Here is a 21,911-nt window from a genome sequence, read left to right on the forward strand (position 1 = left end):
TTACTTGCTCCCCCTACAGCTTCCCCTGACTAACAGAACTCCAGTGGTATTGGGATGTACAATAGGCCCAACCCTAGGGCATGCATCTTGTTAGATGTCATCTACTCTCATGTCCTGGTGACAGGTATGTGATTTGGTTTTGTGCAGTGATACATAAGTCATCTGGAGGTGTGCGGGAGGCAGACAGGGTAGGAGATGAATAAATGGCATATGAAAAGATAGCACTCGGGCTCCCACCTACTTCCTTCCTGCTTAAAATGCTCTTCTGCAAGGATAATAATGCTTGCAGCTTGGGCAGCCATTTGTGGCCATGAGGAGACATGTGACCAGTATGGTGCCACCAGGAAGGTAGCTGTGTGGAAAGAGAAAAAGCCTGGCACCTGGGACTGAGACCTTGATAATTAAAAGAGGCTCTGAACCAACTCTGGACCAACTTCAGAATGTCTGTCAAATAAACAATAAGCAACTTTATGGTTTAGACCCCTGTTAGCTGTTAGCCAATGACTATATACACTTATGGCCAACAGCTATATAACCTGATAGAGAAATATCTTTCTATTATTTGTCTCAGAGGAACAAATAAGAAATATATTTAGATAATTTAAATAACTGACTTCTCCCACTCAGCCAAGCTTAAAACCTTTATTGACTCCTATATTTGTAATATTCTTCCTAATTCCAGTTAGTAAATGTCTAGTTTGGTCCTAGACGTGTTTTCTAACATTAGCATGAATCATAATCATCTTTTTAAACAGATGGCTGGGCTTCACCTCTAGAGTCTCTGATCCAGTAGGTTTTAGGGAGAGCCGAAGAGTCTGCATTTTTAACAAATTCTCAGGTGATGCTGATGCCGCTGATCTGGGGACCCACACGTGGACATGCACTGCCTAGCCTATAGGCAGTCACCCTCTAAGTCAGCCACATCCCCAGTTCCCTCTACTCACACCTACACCACAGATAGTTTAGTCTGAGTTTCATTTTCTGACCACAGGATTCCTCTCCATACTCACCAGTACATTGTTTTAGGTCTCCTTAATGCCATCCGGACTGGTCCGCCATAACCCTGTGAGTCTTAGGTTTGTGCCCTGCCTGCTTTTGCTTTTACTTATACCATTTGCCCTGCCGGAATGTCCCCAAACCTTATCTCATTGAAGCCTCTTTAGGTCACACATAGTGGGTGGCCTTCCCTCTCTTGACCAAATCCTTATTTCTTTCTATCTCAGAAGAAAACTGTGGGACTCCAACATCCAGAAATAGGTAAAGGGGCTTTTTCCTGCCTCTACTCCCTACCAGGTACAAGTGGGGTTAGTGTCCTACATAACTGTCATTTGCTCCTTTGCTGGCCTTAACATAAACATCTTTAACTCTAAAATTGCCTTGGCCCAGAGCTGAATGCTCACACATTCTGCAGAGGACACAGAAAGGTTACTCAAGCTTATAGCTGAGCTACTGGAAGCAAAACTAGTAACCCTCCCAAGAGTAAGCAGCTGCTCCGTCCTTCACATTAATTTCTTCTGGGCAGAAATTATGAGCCCACAGAGACATCCAACCACAACTTTCTCACTTCACTGGCACAAAAAAGAATGATTTCTATACAAAGGGTCCATAAGCAGGGTTTTTGGAGAATGCATACAGTCTCCTCCCTTCTCACAGGTATGCTGCCTCTCCCTGGGACAGTGGCCACAAACTGGAGTTTGGATTAGATCAGAATGCTCTCTATCTTTATATTCTAAAACCAAAATTAAAAAAATATATTGGATGTAGAATATAACTAATCATCTATAAAATGTCCTAGGTCAGTGTTTTTCCAACTTTGTTGATTAGGACTCACAGTTAAAAACATATTTTACATTATAGTCTAGTATGTGCATTTGACGGACTGTATGTGCATCCATGGACAAGATCTTTTAGGGACTTGTTTTATAAAATTCCCAACCTGCACCCATCCTTTTTTTTTTTTTTTTTACCTAAGATGGCAGAATTTCAAAATTCCTTCCATATTGGAACCTTAAATAGGATGCCCTCAAATGGACTGATTTAAAATGTTTTTATGTTTATTTATTTTTTAAGAGAGAAACAGAGAGAGTGAGTGGAGGAGGGGCAGAGAGAAAGAGGAAGAGAGAGAATCCCAAGCAGGCTCTACACTGTCAGCATGGAGGGGCTTGAATTCACAAACCATGAGATCATGACCTGAGCTGAAACCAAGAGTCAGATGCTTAACTGATTGAGCCACTGAAACGCCCCTGGGCTGATTTTAATCCGTAGAGAGTTAATGTGTGTTGCTGCTTATTGAAACATAGTTCAGTTGGAGGCCCAATTTACTCCCTATACTTTCCATTTGCCTCCTTCCTAAGCCACCAGGAGAGAACCCTCAGGTGGTGTCATTTGGTTCACGTGTGCCTACCCTGTTGAAGAACTGGGTTTTCATTCTTGAAGAAACTCATGAAACTGCATGCTTCTTATAAGTTCACATACTAATTTGTGCCAAAATGCCCTTCGTGCAACTTAGCCAAGTAATTATGAAGACTGTTTTGAGTATTTCATGAAGCCTATGAAGTTGGAACAGGTAAGTCATGGGTGTGAAAGCTTTAATTTATCTACCTCACTTATTTTTATTTTTGTAGCCATCATTTCTGTTTTCCTATTTCATGACCGCCAAAGTGTTCCGACGCCCTGTCTTCAACCTGAGTTGATGTATGGTGGGAGTGATTGGACATTTAAGATACCTTTATGGTTCTTTGTTTTAAACTTCCCCCTTTTCATATATGTAATGTGAAGCAAATGAGGACAGATTGCTCTAATGGTTTAACAGGAGAAAGAAAGATCTTAATTTATCAGTGGAGAAGTCTCCTTCAGTGTGGAAAAGCAGATAAAGACTGTTATCAAAAGTTTGTCTGTGTTATTGCACTTGACTTTAGGATCCAAAAAAAATTTTTTTTGCCATGTTGTGCCTTTCCTCCTGGAATTGTAAGTTGAATACAATACTAGCACCTGTTTACAGTGTGAAGTAGATACTGTCATATTGAATGTAGGATCTATGGAGAAACCCCTGTAGTTTTACCTGCTGACGCTGTCTTATTGGAGAATACATTTTGGATGTTTTGTTCCCTTCCCTCCTCTCCCCCCCAAAATGCTTTTGACCCTTGTCTTCTAAATTCTGATAATATTCACTATTATTTTTTTGAAGTATGAAAGAAAAGGAAAGTCAGCGAGTCTCCAAGGAAGTGGGGTTAGTACATGGGTGATATTACCTTGGTAGAATCCACCACCAGAACCCATCCTTCATCTTTGAGGATTAGAAGTATAGTTTGCAGACACCATTAGTGATCTTCACATGACTAAGAACAAGACTAATGATGGAACAAGAATGCCACTTTATAAATCTTAGATTCAAAATAGAACTACCAAGGATACCAGATGTCCACAGCTCCAACAGTGAATTCACTTCCTGTGCAAGCTAGATGGAGGCAAGATTACAATCAGAAGGTTTAGAGTCAGAACAAGGAAAAAGTATTTAGATGAGTTGAAAATCGATGGCCTTAGACTCTAACTTTCATCTCTGTAATAAAGCCATATACAGTATAGACTTGTTGAGATGGACAGGGTACCCTCTTCCTATATAATGCCAATTAGCATCTCTTGATTTATTTTTTCATCAGTGCTCATGCTAGGTCATGCAGTGTGGGAAGCAAGCACTGAGGATACAAAGCAGAATTCTACTCCCAGTTCTGAGCTGCGGAGGTTTCCCCAGCACAAAGCAAGACTCCTACACCAGCTGGGTGTCCTACAATTCAGCTCAATTCTGACACTATCTACCTGGAGATACATCAGATCCCACAGGGTAAGAGCTCATTGTTACAAGATTGCCCCCTTCCTGCCACCACTCCACTTCAGATACCAATCAAATTGTCACCTGTGCTTCTGACCAACCAGCTTACAGATCAGAGGTCACAACAACCCTCTCCCTGGGTTCACTTAATTTGCTAGAGGGGCTCACAGAATTCTGAGGATCATTTTACCTACCAGATTACCAGTTTAGTACAAAAGGATATAACTCAGGAGCCAGATGGGAAAAGTGCATAGGGCAGGGCATGGGGAAAGGGCACAAAGCTTCTGCACTCTCTCCAGTGCACCACTTAGCCCAAATCTCCACATGTTTGCCAATCCATGAGCTCTCTGAACCACACCACGTTGGGATTTTATGGAAGTTTTACGGCATAAGAATGAGTGATTAAATCACTGGCCATTGGTGATTGATTCAACCTCTAGCTCCTCTCCCCTCCCTGGAAACCAGGGGTAAGACTTAAAATTTGGTTCCCTGGCAACCAGGCCCCCTCTCTTAACGTGGGCCAAAAGTTGCTTCATTTGCATAACAAAAGTTATCTTAGCCCTCTCATCCCTCAGGAAATTTCAAGGGTTTTAATAGCTCTATGTGCCAGAAAGACAAAGACCAAGTATATATTACTTATTACAAATCATAATGTCACAGAAGGACAAACAAGAGAAAAGAGCTCTTCTTCCTGCCTTTAAAGAACTTGCTTTCTACTAGAGAAGAGAAATAATACCAGTTAACCAATTAATATAAAAAACCAAGATGACCAGTTTGTGCTTATAAGCTATGAATCAAGTAGAGTGATGTATTGAAGCTACTTCAGATACGGGGGTCATGAAAGACCTCAGCGAAGCCTAAAGGATGAGTTTGTAGCCTTGATCAGTAACTCCCCTTACACCCACCCCCCACCCATCTCTGGAAAACACTATTTTACTCTCTGTTACTATGAGGTCAACTTTTCTTCTTTTTACAAAAAAGCCCACATGTAAGTGAGACTGTGTAATATTGGTCTTTGTGCCTGGCTTATTTCACTTAGCATAATGCTCTCCAGGCTCACCCATCTCATTGCAAATGGCAGGACTTCCTTTTTTTTTTTTTAAAGGCTGAATAATACTCTATCGTATATACATTCCACATACTCCTTCTTCATTTATTCACTAATGAACACTTAGGTTGTTTCCATATCTTGGTTACTGTGGATAATGCTGCAATGAACATATGAGTGCAGATCTCTTTGAGATACTGATTTTATTTCCTTTGGATATATACTCAGAAGTAGGACTGCTGGATCATATGGTAGATCTATTTTTAATTTTTGAGGAATCTCCGTATTGTTTTCCATAATGGCAGTACCAATTTACATTCCCACCAACAGCACACAAATGTTCTCTTTCCTCCATTCTATCTTGAGTCGATTTCAGTAAATTAAATTTTCCTTGAAATTGTTCACACATATGTGAAATATGCATACAGGATCATCCTGTAATTTATGCAAGGGACTACCTAAACACATTAGCGTTCAAGGTGTCAAGTCTCTTCTTTCTCTCTTGGGAGTTAGAGTTTTCAAATGTATGTGTAAAGAGCTATCAGAGAGAGGGTGAACAGAACACTGGCTGCCTCAAAAAACAGTCCCCGTGCATAATAAGCAATGGTTGCCCGGTTTCTGGTTGGCGTGGAGCCTGCTATGTCCAAACCAGGGCGTGTTGTGATTGTGTGGGAAGTTTGAACCCTCTACCTACCTGCTTCCTCAGAGTGGGGCTGCTCTGTTTCAGGAGATAAAGAATATCAATTATAAATTATGATTTACAGGACCTACTGCCATGCTGGCGAAAAATGCCCCCTCACGGGGGATCCATTGTCTAGTAGAATTGTAGTAACTGGTTTTGATTTATAACCCAAAACATCCTATGAAAAAGAAAAGTCTTAATGTGACTAAGTCTACCTGAGCCTGAACCAGGAGGTGCAACAGTAACTAAAACCTGCCAGAAGTAAGTGAAACCGAAACAGTCCTGGGAGCTTTTATCTCAGCCTGTCTAAAACCAGCCAGACTTACAGCTCAGACTATCAGTTGTTCATGCCCATGTGCTTAAATTACTTTCCAACAAACCCTAGTTCACTCATATGTACTTAAATATTTGTCTGTTTAATTATGTCATTTTGACTGGAACTTTAGACAGCATTTTTTGGTTGTTGGTGGTGCTATGATTCTTGAGCCACATAAATAATCAGCACCAGAGAGTTGCTCAGATCTCAACAAGGCAGCATTCAGTAAAACATCCCAACCTCCCTCTATTGCCAATACCTCTGATAATATATTTCTTGATGCAAGTAGAATGGAACATGAACTTTGTAAGTACGATTTCAACTTTGAGTCTACAACACTCAAATGACAGAGATTTCCTGTGAGATAAACGTACTCTTTTCCCACATTGTCTTACCTGTTCCCAGAAAATCAATAGAATTTATCTATGGAAAGGCAAATGATGAGTTGCTTTCTCCCCTCCTCTTGATCCATGCTACCCCATTTTTTTTTTTAATAAAAGCTTTTTAATGTTTATTCAGTTTTGAGAGACAGAGAAAGGCAGAGCACAAGTGGGGGAGGGGAAGGGAGAGAGAAGGAGACAGATAATCTGAAGCAGGCTCCAGGCTCTGAGCTGGCTATCAGCACAGAGCTTTAAGTGGGGCTTGAACTCATGAACTGCGAGATCATGACCTGTGCTGAAGTCGGACGCTTAACCAACTGAGCCACCCAGGCGCCCGGATGCCACCCTATTATTAATCCATTTTTCATCCTTTATTTGTTTAAACACAGAGTCAAGTTTATTCTTTTTTTTAAATGTTCATTTATTTTGAGAAAGAGAGAGCACAAGTGAGGGAGGGGTAGAGAGAGGGAGACAGAGGACCTGAAGTACGCTGATAGCGCAGAGCCCAATGCCGGACTCTAACTCACGAACCAACCCATGAGATGATGACCTGAGCCAAAGTTGGAGGCTTAACCGACTGAGCCACCCAGGTGCCCCATTTTTCATTCTTTAAATGTCTCAAGTTTAATTTTAAGAAACCAATAGTGTGACACTAATACTCTCAAAAAGACAGGAATACATTGGCTATCCTTGGATATCATACTTTTGAAAACTGATTTTTATTATGAGATATTTTGGAGTGGATTCATGGCCACTTATCACAATTGTTTTAAGTGTCTCAGATGGGACCATGGTCTCCCAGACATTCTGGCTCTCCAGGGCAGAGAAGTAAATACTCACGAAGTAATATACCCATGCTTTGGGTTCCGACCCTTTTGAAAAGAATGTTAAAATCAGCTCTTTACTTCCCCAGCAGTCTGGAAACGTTAGTGGTAAAGTTCTAATACATTTGGATCCTGAGACATCATTTTTTTTCAATTTATAAAACCCTATTAGGAATCCAACAGGTTTATTTTTAATCTGAATTGCTTAAAAATGAAGACATTTTCAGGTGACACTTAAAACTTCAGAGGAAATGTGTACTTGCAACAAATTATTCCCTTTTTGAAAACCTGCATTATATTTGGTGACTTTTAAAATGTGTGGCAATACTTCTGTATTTGTAAAAGAATTAATAAAGTGAATTAGATTTCATTTCTAGGTCACTCTATCTGGGATGGTTAGCAAGGTGGCCATTGTCTGGGATATGGAGCCCTTTTTACTGGTTCATAATCTCTATGGCAACCCCTGCTCTCCACAGCACCCAGAAGATGCTTTACTTGCCTCTCCTACACATGAAAGTAATACAGAAATAGCCCTTGAAACAGAGATGTGGGAGTAGCCTTAAATTATTCAAGCTCTTTATTACTAATGAATGTACTTTTGTGAGGCCTTAAAAAGGGTGCAACCTCAATGTCACCGTTTTACATGCAATTGCTGTGCCGTCAGAACAAGGCATCAACTCTCCCTAGGAATGCCACATCTGGAAATCTGTTATTACTCAGCTTTGCCATCTTCCAAAACTGATGAGTAACCTATACGGGCTGTGTGGCTAAACTGCTGCTTCAATAAAGTAAGAAAGGTAAGGAGCTGATGGGAAGGTGGATCAATTTCATCTCCAGCTGCACTGTTGATGCGACGGGAGGCTGAACCCTTCAGCATCTTCCTGGGGGATTTAGGAAGAGCTCAGGGGAGGAGTTCTATGCCCCAAAGAGTTCTAATCTGATTGCCCTTGGTATGCTTTTTCAAAACAAATCTTACTTGAATATATTTGGAACTTCCTTAGTTTGGGGCAGGTCAGGGATTATCACTATTGCTATGATTTTTAAATAACTTACATAATCAGTTTTTGTTTGTAAAGCTGTGTCATTAATTAACTCATTCATTAGAAGAGAAGGAAAGTGCTATTTAAATTTAATTGTCATGTAACTTTAAAAAACAGTTCTCAACTGCTTATGTTAAAAAATTGGGTTTTTTTCTTAGAACTGTATAAGCATAAGGTTTTTTACAGAATAATCCATTAATCCATTCTTTTGTGTAAGTTTATATATATGTATGTAGTCTAGACGATAGTTGCAACAAGAAGTAGCAGGTGGCTAGTGGACTACTGTTTTTAAAATAAAACATTAATTGAATTCTATGTGCACACACATTTATGCATATTTGCGATAAGGTATTCAAATAGATAGTATTTGTCAGAAATTTAATACATAGATTATTGAGCATAGTACCGTTAGAAGCTTAAGCATTGACAGCTTCAAATTTTGTCCTGAAAACTTCAATTTACATTTTCTTAAAGTGAGAATGTAGTCCACTCTAAAAATTATAATGCCTCCAAAGTTCTATGTATTCACCATATCAGTCTCAGGAACTTTCTCAATTTCTGAGGTACAGCTTCGAATCCCTACAGGTGTAGCCAGTATAAGAAGCCTCTACCCCTATATTCCTTATTTTTTTTCTCCAAGGAGATTACACAGGCTCTCTGACCACCTTCTACTCGCTCCACAGGGGAAATGGCTTTGCCTAGCTGTCTTTTTGTTCTCCCACCTTTACCCTTCCACTGCAAAATCTTTCGGCTTAAAATATGGGTTTATTTCCAGTTACAGGGACCCTCTTACCATCTGTCACTCTAAGAAATTCCTGAAATGGACCCAGATAAACAAGGTGAGTACTATTGTCAAGTTTCTGAGCACAGTTTGTAAACAAAAAAAAATCAGGCACAGACGCTGTATTTTCAGGCCTCTGAGTTGCAAAACAGTAGACATTTAGCATCTGGCTGAAAAAGAAACTAGTGGGTGATTGAAAATATTTCCTTTTTTTTTTTTTTCCTAAACAGAACTTCATAATGTATGGAAGAGAGTTTAGTCTATTGTCTCCAAAGCACCAAAAGTAATCTAACAAAAGACTTGTCCTCAATATAATTACACCTCAAATTGCTACTCAAGGGGCACCTAGATGGCTCAGTCAGTTGAGTGTCTGACTTCGGCCCAGGTCATGATCTCATGGTTTGTGAGTTTGAGCTATCAGCACAGAGCCTAGAGCCTGCTTTGGATTCTCTCTCTCTCTGCTTCTCCTCTGCTCACACTCTGTGTTTCTCTGAAAAATAAAGATTTTAAAAAAATTTATAAATTGCTATTCAAATATAGCTTAGCTTATTTTTGTGTATTTTCTTGTTTACTATTAAAATGACATCACTGTACATATTTTAATGTCAGGGGTAATTTCACAGTATTATGGGAGCCCAAAGATGGGGAAGAGATCTCACAGCTGTCACTGTATAAATATTTGATAAATGAGTATGGAGACATGAATTCCCCTTTCTACCAATATCTCTGAATGCCAAAGTAGGCCCAGGACTGGCTTGTGACATTTTTATTGCTGAATTGAGTTTCAGCCCTATTCGGCTATCTGAAATCTAGCTTGTTAACTTCACTTGCTTTATATAAAATTCTGTAATATCTCAAGTGATTTATCTGAAACAACATATGGATGATTCAAATCATCTTTTGGTTTTCCCAAATTTAAGCCCTCACTCATTGTAAAAAGCTTCATAAAAGTGGTAGATAATCCATTGAAATCCAACGTTCACTCCCTAGAGGAGTGCCTCCCCAGTTAATCGTGAGCCAGAATCACCTGGGGCCTTTGTTAAAATGCCAAGTTCCACCCCCAGCTTGTGACTCAGTAGGTCTAGGCTGGGGTCTGAGAACATGCATTTCTAACAGGCTCGCAGGTGGAAGCTGCTCACTGGAAACATACTTTGAGGACCACCGACCAAAAATCCCTCTTTCTGGATCATCACACTATCGATGAGGGACCGCTGAAAGATAGTTTATTGCACTCTCAGTATCAGTGGACATACTGATAGGCTGACATGTATTGATCTGGCTAAGCAAAAATAAGAATCGTTTAAAGCAAAATGTGTTTCCCAAATTGCTTCCATGAGCAGGACCACACGTAGCTTGTCTTATTATTTCTCTAAGCATCTAAAACTACTCTCTTCATAGCTTTGAGCCTGACACATCAAGCGATTTCTTCCTTTCTCAAGTTTTCTCTCACCAGCAGGAAAGGAAAAAAAAAAGCCGTTAGGAAGCAGAGCTGGTAGTGAATCACCTGGGATACTCATTCATTTTCCACGTTGTGCTCTGTCACAGCTTGCAGTGCTATGCTGCATAACTGCATCAGATGACACTGCAAAACATAATCTGACAGGAGTGCATTGGGCCAGATGGTCCGGCAGCTACAGAATCGCTCTTGCACCCACGGCAGCATCTGGGAACCTGCACGGCCCCTAGTTTGCTGATGCGCGATATTCACTTGGTGCATCTGAGAGGAGCCAGGGCACAAAACCTGGCCGGTTTCCAGAAGGAAAGAAAATGTTGGGCATTACATTTTTGTAAACTCTTTTCGCACCATTATGGCTACTCTCCATTTGTTTTCCTTCTCCAGATGTGGGGCAGAGGTGTTTCTGACTACTCCATACTCCAACACTGGACTCATCTGGAAACTGGAAAACATTTTCAAAACACAGGGAAATATACATAACAAAAGATTTAGAGCAAATTGTAGCTTCTTTGATATCGCTTTGATATCGCCGCACTTGTTGCAAAAAGGTAGGGAGGGAAATGTGGAGAGTTCTTAGGACTGCTTGTCTAATGACATTTTTAGACACATTCAGCTGAGGTAAGTGGCTTCCACTCATGATCATGTATCCATCACTGAATTAGTGTATGTTCCAGGAGAGGCTTTTGGTGTGCTCTAACCCCCAAAGGGTGGATCTGACCTGGTTCAGCATCATAAGCCCCTCAGTGGCTTAGCATAGTGCCTGGCATGCCATATCCGTATGTGTAACAGCTAGAACTTTGCCCCCACAACACTCCAGGGCAAGAAACATTGTTTTCTAAACCAAAACCAAGTCCTTGTAGCTTGGGATGAAATTCAGATTCAGTTAAGTTTGGGAAGGAGCCATGCCTTAAAGACAGACAAAAACTTTTAAGGTTCTTATGCTGAACATCTGATCTGAAGTATTCAGAACTTCCTATACAGGCATTAGCCTCTCCCCGCCCCGCCCCCTGCAAAAAGACAGCCATAGCTAGAACAACACTGAAATCAAGATTGATTTTCAAGGCAAGGCAGAGTCCAGAATGTGTGTATGGGTCAAGGAGGAGCTAGGACAGAGGATGCAGTAGAGGGTTCAGGAAGTGAGGGATCCCCGTGGTATCTGATGTAATAAAGTCCCTCTCCAATGAACTTGTTCCTCTGGCCACCCAGCACCCATTCGGCTTTCTTCTGGAACTAGGCACCTTTTCTGCTTTAGAAGAACAACTTGCTTTTGATCTTGGTCCATGAAATTCTATTGGCATTGATTCGAACTCTCCCATTTCCATGGGTGACTTCAGTTCTTTGATGGGCCTTTCATACAAAGGCCTGAGTGGGCTGACTTCCGGGTGGCCCCTTAAACACGAAAAAGCTGTTAAATCTTCCAAAGGAGTAAAATGAGGTTAGATCTTGGGACACACACCGGAACGTGCATGGAGCCATTGCCTTTTCATCCTTTAAATTCTCCCACTTCTGCAAGAATAGAAAAGAATTTAATATTGCCATAAATTATCCTGCCACATATGTTTGAATCAATGAAATCCACAGAGCAGCTCCGTGTTTTGTTTTGCTTTGGGGCCTGCTTAGCTGGGGCCAACAAGCTGCCTGTTTCTAGTCACAATCATGTCTCCAGCACACACACCTATCTATCTATCTGATGAAAAACACGAAGATAAAAATGTAAACTAATTTCTCCCAAAGAAAAAGGAATTAGTCATGGTTCCAGAGCTTTCTCTTCTCCACCACACTGTGAAATGGGTGTATAAACTCTCGGTGCCTGGTAAGGGCTCAGCCATGTTAGCCATTGTTGCAGCGGTGTTAGTGTGGTATCTCTCAGAAGAAGATATATTAATAATTCTTCTCTGATTATAAAAAGAATATATGCTCTTTATAACCAAATTGAGGTGATATCAACAAGCAGAAAGAAAGTAACGATAAATACTAAGAATTCAAGAAACCAGAGATATCCTCTATGAACAATTTGGCAAATGCTCCTAGAAATTAAATTAAGCTTCATGTGCCTGTTTTGTTAATTGCTGTATTTCAGAGGCCTGGAATCATGCGGGGGCCATACAGTAAGAGCTCAATAAATATTTGCTGAACAAATGAATGGATGGAGAGTTTTGTGTTGTTTTCATTTATAAATATATGTGTGTACATCCAACTACAATATATTAACAAGGCTGAGTTTATATTCTACACAGAGTTTTTTTTATCCTATTTGTTTCACAAGGCCTTAGGGTTCCCTGTAAGGTCACTTGCAGCCTAAGTCACTTTTTTTTGTTGTTCTCAGGTAGTAAAGAGAGCTCTAGACTTTCATTTCTCACCTGCAAAATAATATAGAGCTGCATGATCTCTCAGATCCCCTTCTTGGATGTGGGGTTTATCTAAAGAGATGGTCCTTTTATTCATGATGTTTCCTCTTTTCTTTACAGACGCTCTTAACAGTATTGAGAATTCCATTTACAGAACAGCCTTCAAATTACGATCAGTGCAAACTCTATGCCAGTGTAAGTACAGGCTCTCTTTAAAAACTTGAAATCATTGGATCCTGACATGTGATGTAAAATCCAAAGGGCAAACAAGAACTCCCCATGTGAGTGACTGCTAGATCCAGAAGGTTGGATCTGTGCATTCACCGCATCAGTAACAGAGAAGACGGAGGGGGGAGGGACACGCCCTTTGTGTTTTACCCACATGCAGCTTCACCCACACGAGAAGATAATTCATGGATGAGGATTTTAACTTGGTTTCCAGACATTTGTTTGTTTCCTTTTCAGGATGACAATAGTGACACAAAATAAAATTACAAAGTAAGTTAGTTTAGAATCTTCACTTGTAGATTTAAGCGTGTAAATTTTAAATTCCTTCTGCCACATAAGATTTGCATTTTGAAATTGTACCTCTTTCTCTGAACGTGCAGAAGTACATTTGGATGAATAATCCTTGGGCCACAAATGTTAAAACTATCTCAAGAGTTCTTGCGAACTGCTTTTTTTTTTTGCATTAAATTTGTATCTGCTTAAATGCTATGATTTTCTTCTCCTATCCTGTCATCACAGGCAAACTAAGGTAAAGTACGGTGAAGAGGTTTAATTAGTAAAAATTCTCCAAAATGAAATAAACTGGGCTCTAACCATGAATAATGATAGGGATTCAACATCTCTAATAAGTTCTATATTGCATTATAAAATCCCTTCATGTAAAATGATTTAAGACATTTATCATTTTAGAACTAAAAGAAGTTGCGTTACACCTATGACATTTCTCCTGAAGGCTGAAATATTTTTAGGGGTGCCTGAGTGACTCAGTCAGTTAAAGGCCACTTCGATTCAGGTCATGATCTCACAGTTTGTGAGTTCAAGCCCTGTGTTGGGCTCTGTGCTGACAGCTCAGAGCCTGGAGCCTGTTTCAGATTCTGTCTCCCTCTCTCTCTGTCCTTCCCATGCTCATGCTCTGTCTTCCTTTGTCTCTCAAAAATAAATAAATGTTTTTTAAAATTTTAATAAATAAAAAAGAAAAATTTTTTATAGTTTGCCTTCTGCCTTGTAAGTTCTACAGATCAGTGGTTTTCAAATCACGCTTCACAAAGTGCAATGAGTGCTATTGAATAGGGCAGGAAAGGAAGTGGGGAAAGGGAAGTACAGGCAAGTAAGGGGAACCTAAAAGATCATCTGTCTCTTCAACCAGTACAACTCGTTTTCTCTGTTTTCTCTACTACATTCTATAAAGGGGTCCTTCGAAGAGGGATTCTCGGCTTTTTAAAAAGATTTTTTTTTAACCTGGCAAGGCAGACAAACTCACTTATAAGTATTTTACTATTCCAGGGATCAACAAAAGGCAAAATATGCTCACTAAAAGTTTACACTCAATTATGCGATTTTCCTGGGGAATTTCTCCATTTAAGAAAGTTAGCAGCAAATGTCTGTGTCAGCCCCCATCATTAATGCCCGAGTATGCGCAAACAGCACAATTTGAACTTTTTATTACCCCTGGCATTAGAACCTGAATATAAATAATACTACTGGGTATATTAACAATACACAAAACCAGTATTTCAAAGTTCTGCCTAGAAACGATATCCAAACAATAATCTGAAAACAGAAAAAGTCCCAAAGCCGGAGATAAAGCACACAGTGAGCGCCCGACGTCAGCATCCCAGAGCGCCGCGCATGAATCTTGTGCAGGGAGGCGCGCTGTCCACCGTTATCTGCTCTGCTGTAATACAGACCTCGTGGCAGAGACAGGAACGCCCTGTGTGCCGCGTGCCAGGCCAAGGGGACGAGTTTTGCGATTGAGTAACGATAAAACGGTTTTCGTTCTCCCCCTCCTGCAGCCAGGGTTTTATTAAAGTCACATCCTGAAACCTATGCCTCACTTCTGCAGACTCCCTCTGTGAAAGCAGTATCTGAGAACAAATAAAAAATTTTATTATACTTGCTAGATTTCTTATCTGTGAGGCTGATTTACGAAGTAGAGAAATGCGCAGGGTTTTATCATTTCACACACTGAAGCATTTTCAATGCCAGCAGCTCGTGATGCCACTGACATCCTCATCTCTCAGATGATACAATGGGTGTTTATTAATTTTGTCTGTTATCCTCTGTCTGCAAGAACCATAGGGTTAGCTCTGTTTCATTCTTCGTTGTATTCATTGCCTTGTAAAAATTTTAGAAGGTGGTAAAAAAAAAAAAACCATAAGAAATAAGACATTATTTTTTTGTAAGCAACTTTGGCTTTATTAAGTGCCTTCCCTGGATAATAATACCGATGGAAGTGAAATCAGCAGAAAGAAATATTATTGAGGCAAGGAGGGGACTTGAAGAGTCTCATAATTCAGCAACTGCTCTTTTATAAAGATCACTGGGTTTCTTAACTTAGGCAATTGCATTTTAACACAATATTCCTTCTGCAGCAAAGCTGCATACAGGGAAAACTACATTTGAACACAAAGGGTATAAAAAGGATGTCGCCACTTTTCAGAACAGTGCTCAACTTCCTTGGAAGGCTGTTTTTCACATTTCTCACTTTTTCCCCTTTCAACGTCATTCTATAAAGCAACATCCTAGAGGTTATACTGGCAATAATCTCATAACAATGATGTACTAATAGATATGCTTTTCCAAAATCAAATCTATCAGAATAATAGGGCCTGAATTCTACACAAGAGATATGCATCCAAATAGTGATCGTACCTAATTCCTTTTAAAGAAAATAGCTGCCATTAAAAAAAAGTCTTATTAAACACTAGATGACATTTGCTTTATTTGAAGCCTTCATATGAAGGTTTTGTTCCCATTGGAAAATAAGACAACTTTTCATTTGCTCCCTACAGTGGACTTGATGGACAGCTCTGTGATTCAGCATGTCCTCCTACGTCACAGAGCCTGGGAAGCAAGAGAGAGGCCCATGTCTGTGCAACAGCTCTTTCAGGCTCTTCAGGAGCTATTTCAGAGAGTCGGGATGGAAAAACCAGGCCAGGTGCATCCCAGAGCTTCAGAACTCACTCTGAGCCTTCTCACGGCTATGTATGACAGGTGAGCATGTGAAGGTTGTACTGTGACCTCAAGGGCAGTGCTTAGTCACCACTGGTCATTGACCATTTGGTGTTATCTAAGGTTTGCATAAGGTTTGACACAGAAGAAGGCTTCTTTGTTTTCCATGAATGTATTATTCATTCTGGAGAGGACCTGAGAAGCACGTTTATCAGCTTCACTAATATGAGAAACCCAAGGATAGCAAAAGGGAAAAACAATCCACATTACTTTTGCCTACACAAACTCATTTCCACTCTAGATGCCTGCACACCTTTTGCTGAGGTGATTACATGCCCATACATAGGAAAAATCACACCTTTCTCTTGAGTTCCTGGTAGCTTATTTGTTTGCTCATTTTCTTGTAAGCAATGATCAGTTTTTGTTTTGTTTTGTTTCTCAGGTGCAGCAAGGTTGAATAACCTGTGTGTGGGTGGCTAACCTATTGTTGTGGTCTGTTTGGGCTGCTACAGAAACACACTGTAGACCGGTGGCTTCAACAACAAACATTTATTTCTCACAGCTCTGGAGGCCGGGAAGTCCAAGGTCAAAGTGCCAGCCAGTTCAGTGTTTAGTGAGGACTAGCTTCCTAACTCACAGAGAACTACCTTCTCACTGTGTCCTCATGGGGTGAAAGGGGTGAAGGAGTTCTCTTTTCTAAGAGCACTAATCCAGTTCACGAGGGCTCCACCCTCTTGACCTAATCACCCCAAAGTCCCACCTCCAAATTTCGTCACTTTGGAGGTGAGGATTTTGATATACGGATTTGGGGGGGCGGATCCAAACATTCTGTGCATTGTGCCTGTAAGCCAGTTTAGACCGTGTCAAAGGCTTTATTATCTATACCATAGAATACACGGTGGTGTGTGTCTGTGTGTATGTCTACATTTGTGTCTAGGTATGTGTGTGTTTCCCTGGCTCTGGGGTCCACCATTCTTCTGTCCCATTTCATTCTGTTTACCTTATTTGGTCTTGACCTCATCCTCTAAGATAGACTTCTAAAAATCCATAGTAAATATAGTAAATGTAAAACATTTGGAAAGTGCAGAAAAGAGTAAAGAAGAAGAAAAGTCACCCCAAATCCTGCCTTCTGTGTCAACCACAGTTTACCCATCTGGCAAAGGGTTAAACAAAAGGAAACAGTGCTTCCTTTTCCAGTTTATTCTTTATTTTGTTATTGCATGAATAATATATCAATATGTTTTCAAGCTATTTTTTCATTATTTCATTATTTCAGATTCCTTAAACGTTAAGCTCTCGACTGTCATTTCTAGTATCAACGCCTGCCTCTAGCAATCCTCCTGCCTTTGAGCCAGTGAGCCAAGGACGATTCGGCTCCAAGTGAGAGCCCATGAACTTGTGGATTTCGTATACAAATGCTTGCTCCTTTTCTCTTCCTCTTATGCTTCTTTCTTTGGTTTCCAGACATGTGTGTCCTAAGGATGTGACACTGCTTACTCCCTCAGGACATGGCGTATCCCTGTTTCCCTGGTGCCTCATACGGTGCTTACCACAGAGGAGGCACCCAGTAAATATTTGTTGGGCACATGAATGAATGTATGAATGAATGAGTGAATGACTAAGGAAATATTTTAATCCCATTTTTATTCTGTCAAAAAATAGATATAAGAAAACAGACCATGAAAAATGTGAACTTGGAACACAATGTCAGAAGTGTCCATTAACCGTGATAGTTTTTATAACCCACGTCACCCAGAATCACCCTGCCTTTCCCATCCTTGTCTCTGTGTTTTGTTGCTCTGCAGCACAGGAACAGGGCTGCTTAGGCTTGCACCTGCGGCTGCTGCCCTGATCGCTCTCTCTGGGGACAGCCCTCTTATAAAATACAGAGGTAATCAACATTTGAGTTTGAGTGTGTCGAGTGCAGTGACCTCCAAATCTCCAACTCACTGTCTCCTTCACTCATTCCCATTCCCTGCCACATGGCTCTTGTTTGATATGCATTGAGCATGGTGGAAGTTTTCAAGATGTCCATCTATGCTTTCTCAGTATTCATAACTTTGTTTTCCTTGATCCTTATTTGTGTGGGGATTATCCAGACATAAGTAGTTATTATTCCTTTAAAGACTGGGACTCTCCTCACATTGCCATTTACCAACTTCATGGTCTTCATTGCTGATGTGCTGAATTATCAAGAGGTTGAAATGTGAATTACTTTTCACTAGCCATCATATTACCTAGTTTGGGAAGCCTTCAAAACAGCAAGCAGATAATCAAGAAATATAACATTCCCTTCCATTTCCCTTCGTACTCACAAATAAATTGTTTAGAATTCAAGGCACATATTCTTCAAAGACGTATTGCAAGTATTCAATTTAAAGATTTCTTTTTTCCCCTTGTATGTCTAGCTCTTTTTCAGCTCTATGCAGAAAATAACAAGGGAGGTTATGATTCTGGGACACGCATGACTCGAAGGGTTTTGAGAAACCTACTAATAGATCTACAACAGGTAAATCTCCAATACTTAAGAATTCTAAATCTGTTCCAGTTATATTAGCCACCTTTGTTATTAAAGAATCTAATTTTCTACTGTGTCAATTCTATCTTAATATAGTTCTCCATGCAATCCCTCTCCTCTGAGAGATTTATCTGAGCACAGGCCTGATCTTTTACAATCACTTCTTAACCGATTCCCCAACTCAAACTTCTCCTCCATCCAACTCTGCCTCCACCCTGCTGTCAGTGACTTTTCCAAAATACACATGTCATCCTCAGGCCTAAAATTTCTCATTGGCCATCCGTGTGTCTATAGAACAAAGCCTAACAAAGCCTAAATTCCTTAGCATCATATGAAAAGCTTTCCTGGGGTGCCTGGGTGGCTCAGTTGGTTGAGTGCCTGACTTTGATTTTGGCTCTTGATGTCAGGTTCCTTGCTGAGTGTGGAGTCTGCTTGAGATTCTCTCTCTCTCTTTCTCTCTCCTTCTGCCCCTCTTCTCTCTCTCTCTCTCATAAAATAAAATAAATAAAATAAAATAAAATAAAATAAAATAAAATAGAAAAGCTTTCATGATTTGGCCCAATACTTCTCTTTACAAAAAGAGGTAAAATCATGATTTTTATAGGAATACAAAATAATCATGTGTCCAAAAGTGTATTTACCTCGTTAATTAAAATAAGACAGCAGTAAGGTGTTATAAGTAGTTAAAAGAAATAGCCAAAGGACAGACAAACTGATAGATAAGGAATATTAAAATGAATTTGCAGGTGGATGCAAGACTGGCTTTTGGGGGAAGACGGAGAGGTCGGTCTTGCACCAGGATGGAATTTATTTGCATGTCTGTACATGAGAATTATTTGTCTTTCAATCAGTTCTCTCCTACAAGTTAACTTGAACTTTCCACAGAGTTGTAAAATAACCCAGTCAAATGGTGTGTAATGATGTGTGGCTCTATAAGGTGGGGAATCTCCATTGAAAAGGTATCCAGTGGTCTCTTTTGCTTGTTCCAGAGTGTTTCATCTTTTTTTACATTTTGTGCACCGATTTCACTCCTTTGCCACAAAATCGTTGCTCTGCCCAGCACGTGCCTAGTTCTCCACGCCTGCCTCGCACTGACCCATCTCTCTGCAGCAGCGCTGCGTCTCCTTTCCCTTGGCAAACACCGTTCATCTCTCAAGTCATTCAGATTATCAGTCACCTCCTCACTAAAAGCTCTTTAACTCCCTGTGCATAACTTTGTTGTCACATTTTTGTTGCAATTATTGCCAGATATGGGCCTTCCACACTAGGCTGCTTCTCCAGGGAAAGGATGATATTGCATTCGTGTTCACATCTCCAGTGGATTAAAAAGTGCCTCGTCGTAAGGCCTTCGACAAATGCTTAATGAAAGTATAAATGAAATGCAATGCTGAATACTCAGATAGTTAAGATTTCCATCATTTCCTCGGCTTTAAGAATGTACAAATGTAATATTGTTTTTATCCTTGCTAGGAAAGGGAATTTAACCTCCCTAAAGAAAGTACATTACTTAAATGTTAAAAATGATACTAAATGATGTATCTGAGCAAGAACTTCTACAAATGGATTAAGCAGACTCCAGATTGTCTTGTGTGCAAGCAGTTGGTGTCCCAGTGTACCTTTTACCCATTTCAAGAATGGCTCTGCTTTTCTTCCGGCCCCTGTAAAATCCTCACACTAGGCTCTTTGCACTATGAAGCCCTAATAGCTTTCCATCATTTTTCTCTTGGGTCTAGGCTGTAAGGGAGGAAAAAAATAACCTTTCCTTCTACCCATTTTAAGGTTCTCTGGCTGGGGCCCTGTACATGAGACTGACAAAAGACGGATTAAGAAGAAGAGAACAAACAGAAATGTATTAACATGTATATGGTACATACACATGGGAGTACCCAGTGCTGAGTAACTCGAAGGGATGACTAGAATTCAGGCTTACGAATCTTAAGCTAAACAAAGGGAAAGGGTTCTGGGCTTCCTAGTGGAGAAGGAAAGTTCTGATAAGGTGACCAGGAAAAGCTTGGTGAACAAAGGTTGTCTAGTAAAGGTTGTTGTGTGGATTTAAAGTCGGTACCTTCTCTGTTGATCAGAGTTGTTAAGAGTTCTCCTCTTTCTGGTAGGGACAGGGAGGCAGCTTTGGCAGATGACAATTTCCTTTATAAATGTACATTTTCTTTACAAAAGGAAAACTTGTGCCCTGCTTTTAGAGCTTTTCCTTCATCTGCTGGTTTTCAATGGACTTTAGCTCAGAATAATCCATACACCAAAGAGGTCCATTTTGGGGTGCCATACTCTGGTACCCTTCAGGACCAAGAATTCTGGGGATGGTCATGAAGGGGATGGGTAAAGAGGAAGATTATCAGAAGTCTAGGACAAGGAGTATGGTTTAGGAAAATCTATCCAAAATTACCTGTGCTTTGATTTGGTCTTAATATCTTAGGTTCATACTGATCATAATAATGTTTAATTTATTCTGGAAATTCCAAATAATATTCAACAGGTTTATATTTTTTTAAATGGAGTATGATTTCTTTAAAAACATAGAAGGTTAAACTTCAGGCATAGCTATTGGTGATGGTGGCACAGGGATCCCACTGAGCCCTAGGCATATCCGCCATAGCAGAGGCGCCCACCCCAACAATCCTCGCATCTCAGGACTCAAGCTAACGGGGAACCAGGGAAACTGGAAGAGTCTGTCCATCCATTTATGCAGTCAGACTTGTAAGACCAGAGAGGGCTTAGGTGGATGTCACAAAAGTAGGTGGACCGAGGGGCATTTTCCTTCTCCTGTAGAAATCCTTGTAGCTAGCCCCGGGGTAGCACCCCATCCAACAAGCCCTAAAACTCTGCCCTTCTTCCCTGCTCCACTAAGGTCAATGAGCTGCTGAAATGGCAGCGCTCAGCCTGTCACCCGTGCATTAGCACGCTCCTGAGAAAACTCTTAGGAAGGTGGAAATTTGCATAGGAAATTATCATCCTATTGACTTCCATTAAGAACTCCGAGATGGATTCCCATAGAAAATTCCAGGCCCCATCCTGTGATTCAAACCCCTCCCCTAAGAATCCTAATTATCATTTCAAGTGGCATTCTGCCTGTGCAATCTTCCATAGCACACCTGCAAGACATTAGTCAAATGGACAATTAATCCACAAAATTTTCATGCACACACTTAGAGCCAAGAATGGAGGTTAAAACCTCCTACAGAAGTGAGTTTTCTTTTGACCAACGGCAGAATCACAGAGCTGGCAAGTCAACCCCATCTGATCTCCTTCCCTTGTTTTACATGGGGTTAACCCCCTTTCCCAGCACTCAAGAACACCCTCCAACTAATTTTCCAGTTAGTTCATGAGCACTCACAGGCCAAAGGATGGGTAATGAGTCAGTTTTTCAGACAAAGGCCAAATGAGGTAGGGAGTAGTTACTTATGTTCAGCTAGTGACGGGGTTATTATCAATGTAAAGTGCAGCCATCTTGTCACTGTTACGAAAATGTTTGTTGACTCCTGCCTGGCTAATTG

The 21,911-nt window shown here is 40.5% G+C and overlaps 1 protein-coding gene across 1 annotated transcript in view; it reads left to right on the forward strand.

The window, feature by feature from the left end:
• Positions 1 to 7,819: 7,819 nt before the first annotated feature.
• DYTN (dystrotelin) overlaps positions 7,820 to 21,911 on the forward strand; it is a 54,186-nt gene continuing 40,094 nt past the window's right edge. Inside the window, exons 1-6 of the mRNA XM_039217502.1 lie at positions 7,820 to 7,876; positions 8,895 to 8,958; positions 12,825 to 12,899; positions 15,725 to 15,926; positions 17,690 to 17,775; positions 18,293 to 18,393. Coding sequence (XP_039073433.1) covers positions 8,940 to 8,958; positions 12,825 to 12,899; positions 15,725 to 15,926; positions 17,690 to 17,775; positions 18,293 to 18,393 — 483 coding nt within the window. The 5' untranslated portion in view covers positions 7,820 to 7,876; positions 8,895 to 8,939. The remainder of the gene's footprint in view (positions 7,877 to 8,894; positions 8,959 to 12,824; positions 12,900 to 15,724; positions 15,927 to 17,689; positions 17,776 to 18,292; positions 18,394 to 21,911) is intronic.

Source organism: Hyaena hyaena, unplaced genomic scaffold (assembly GCF_003009895.1).
Source record: "Hyaena hyaena isolate Hyena2069 unplaced genomic scaffold, ASM300989v1 scaffold_698, whole genome shotgun sequence".
Taxonomy (NCBI): domain Eukaryota; kingdom Metazoa; phylum Chordata; class Mammalia; order Carnivora; family Hyaenidae; genus Hyaena; species Hyaena hyaena.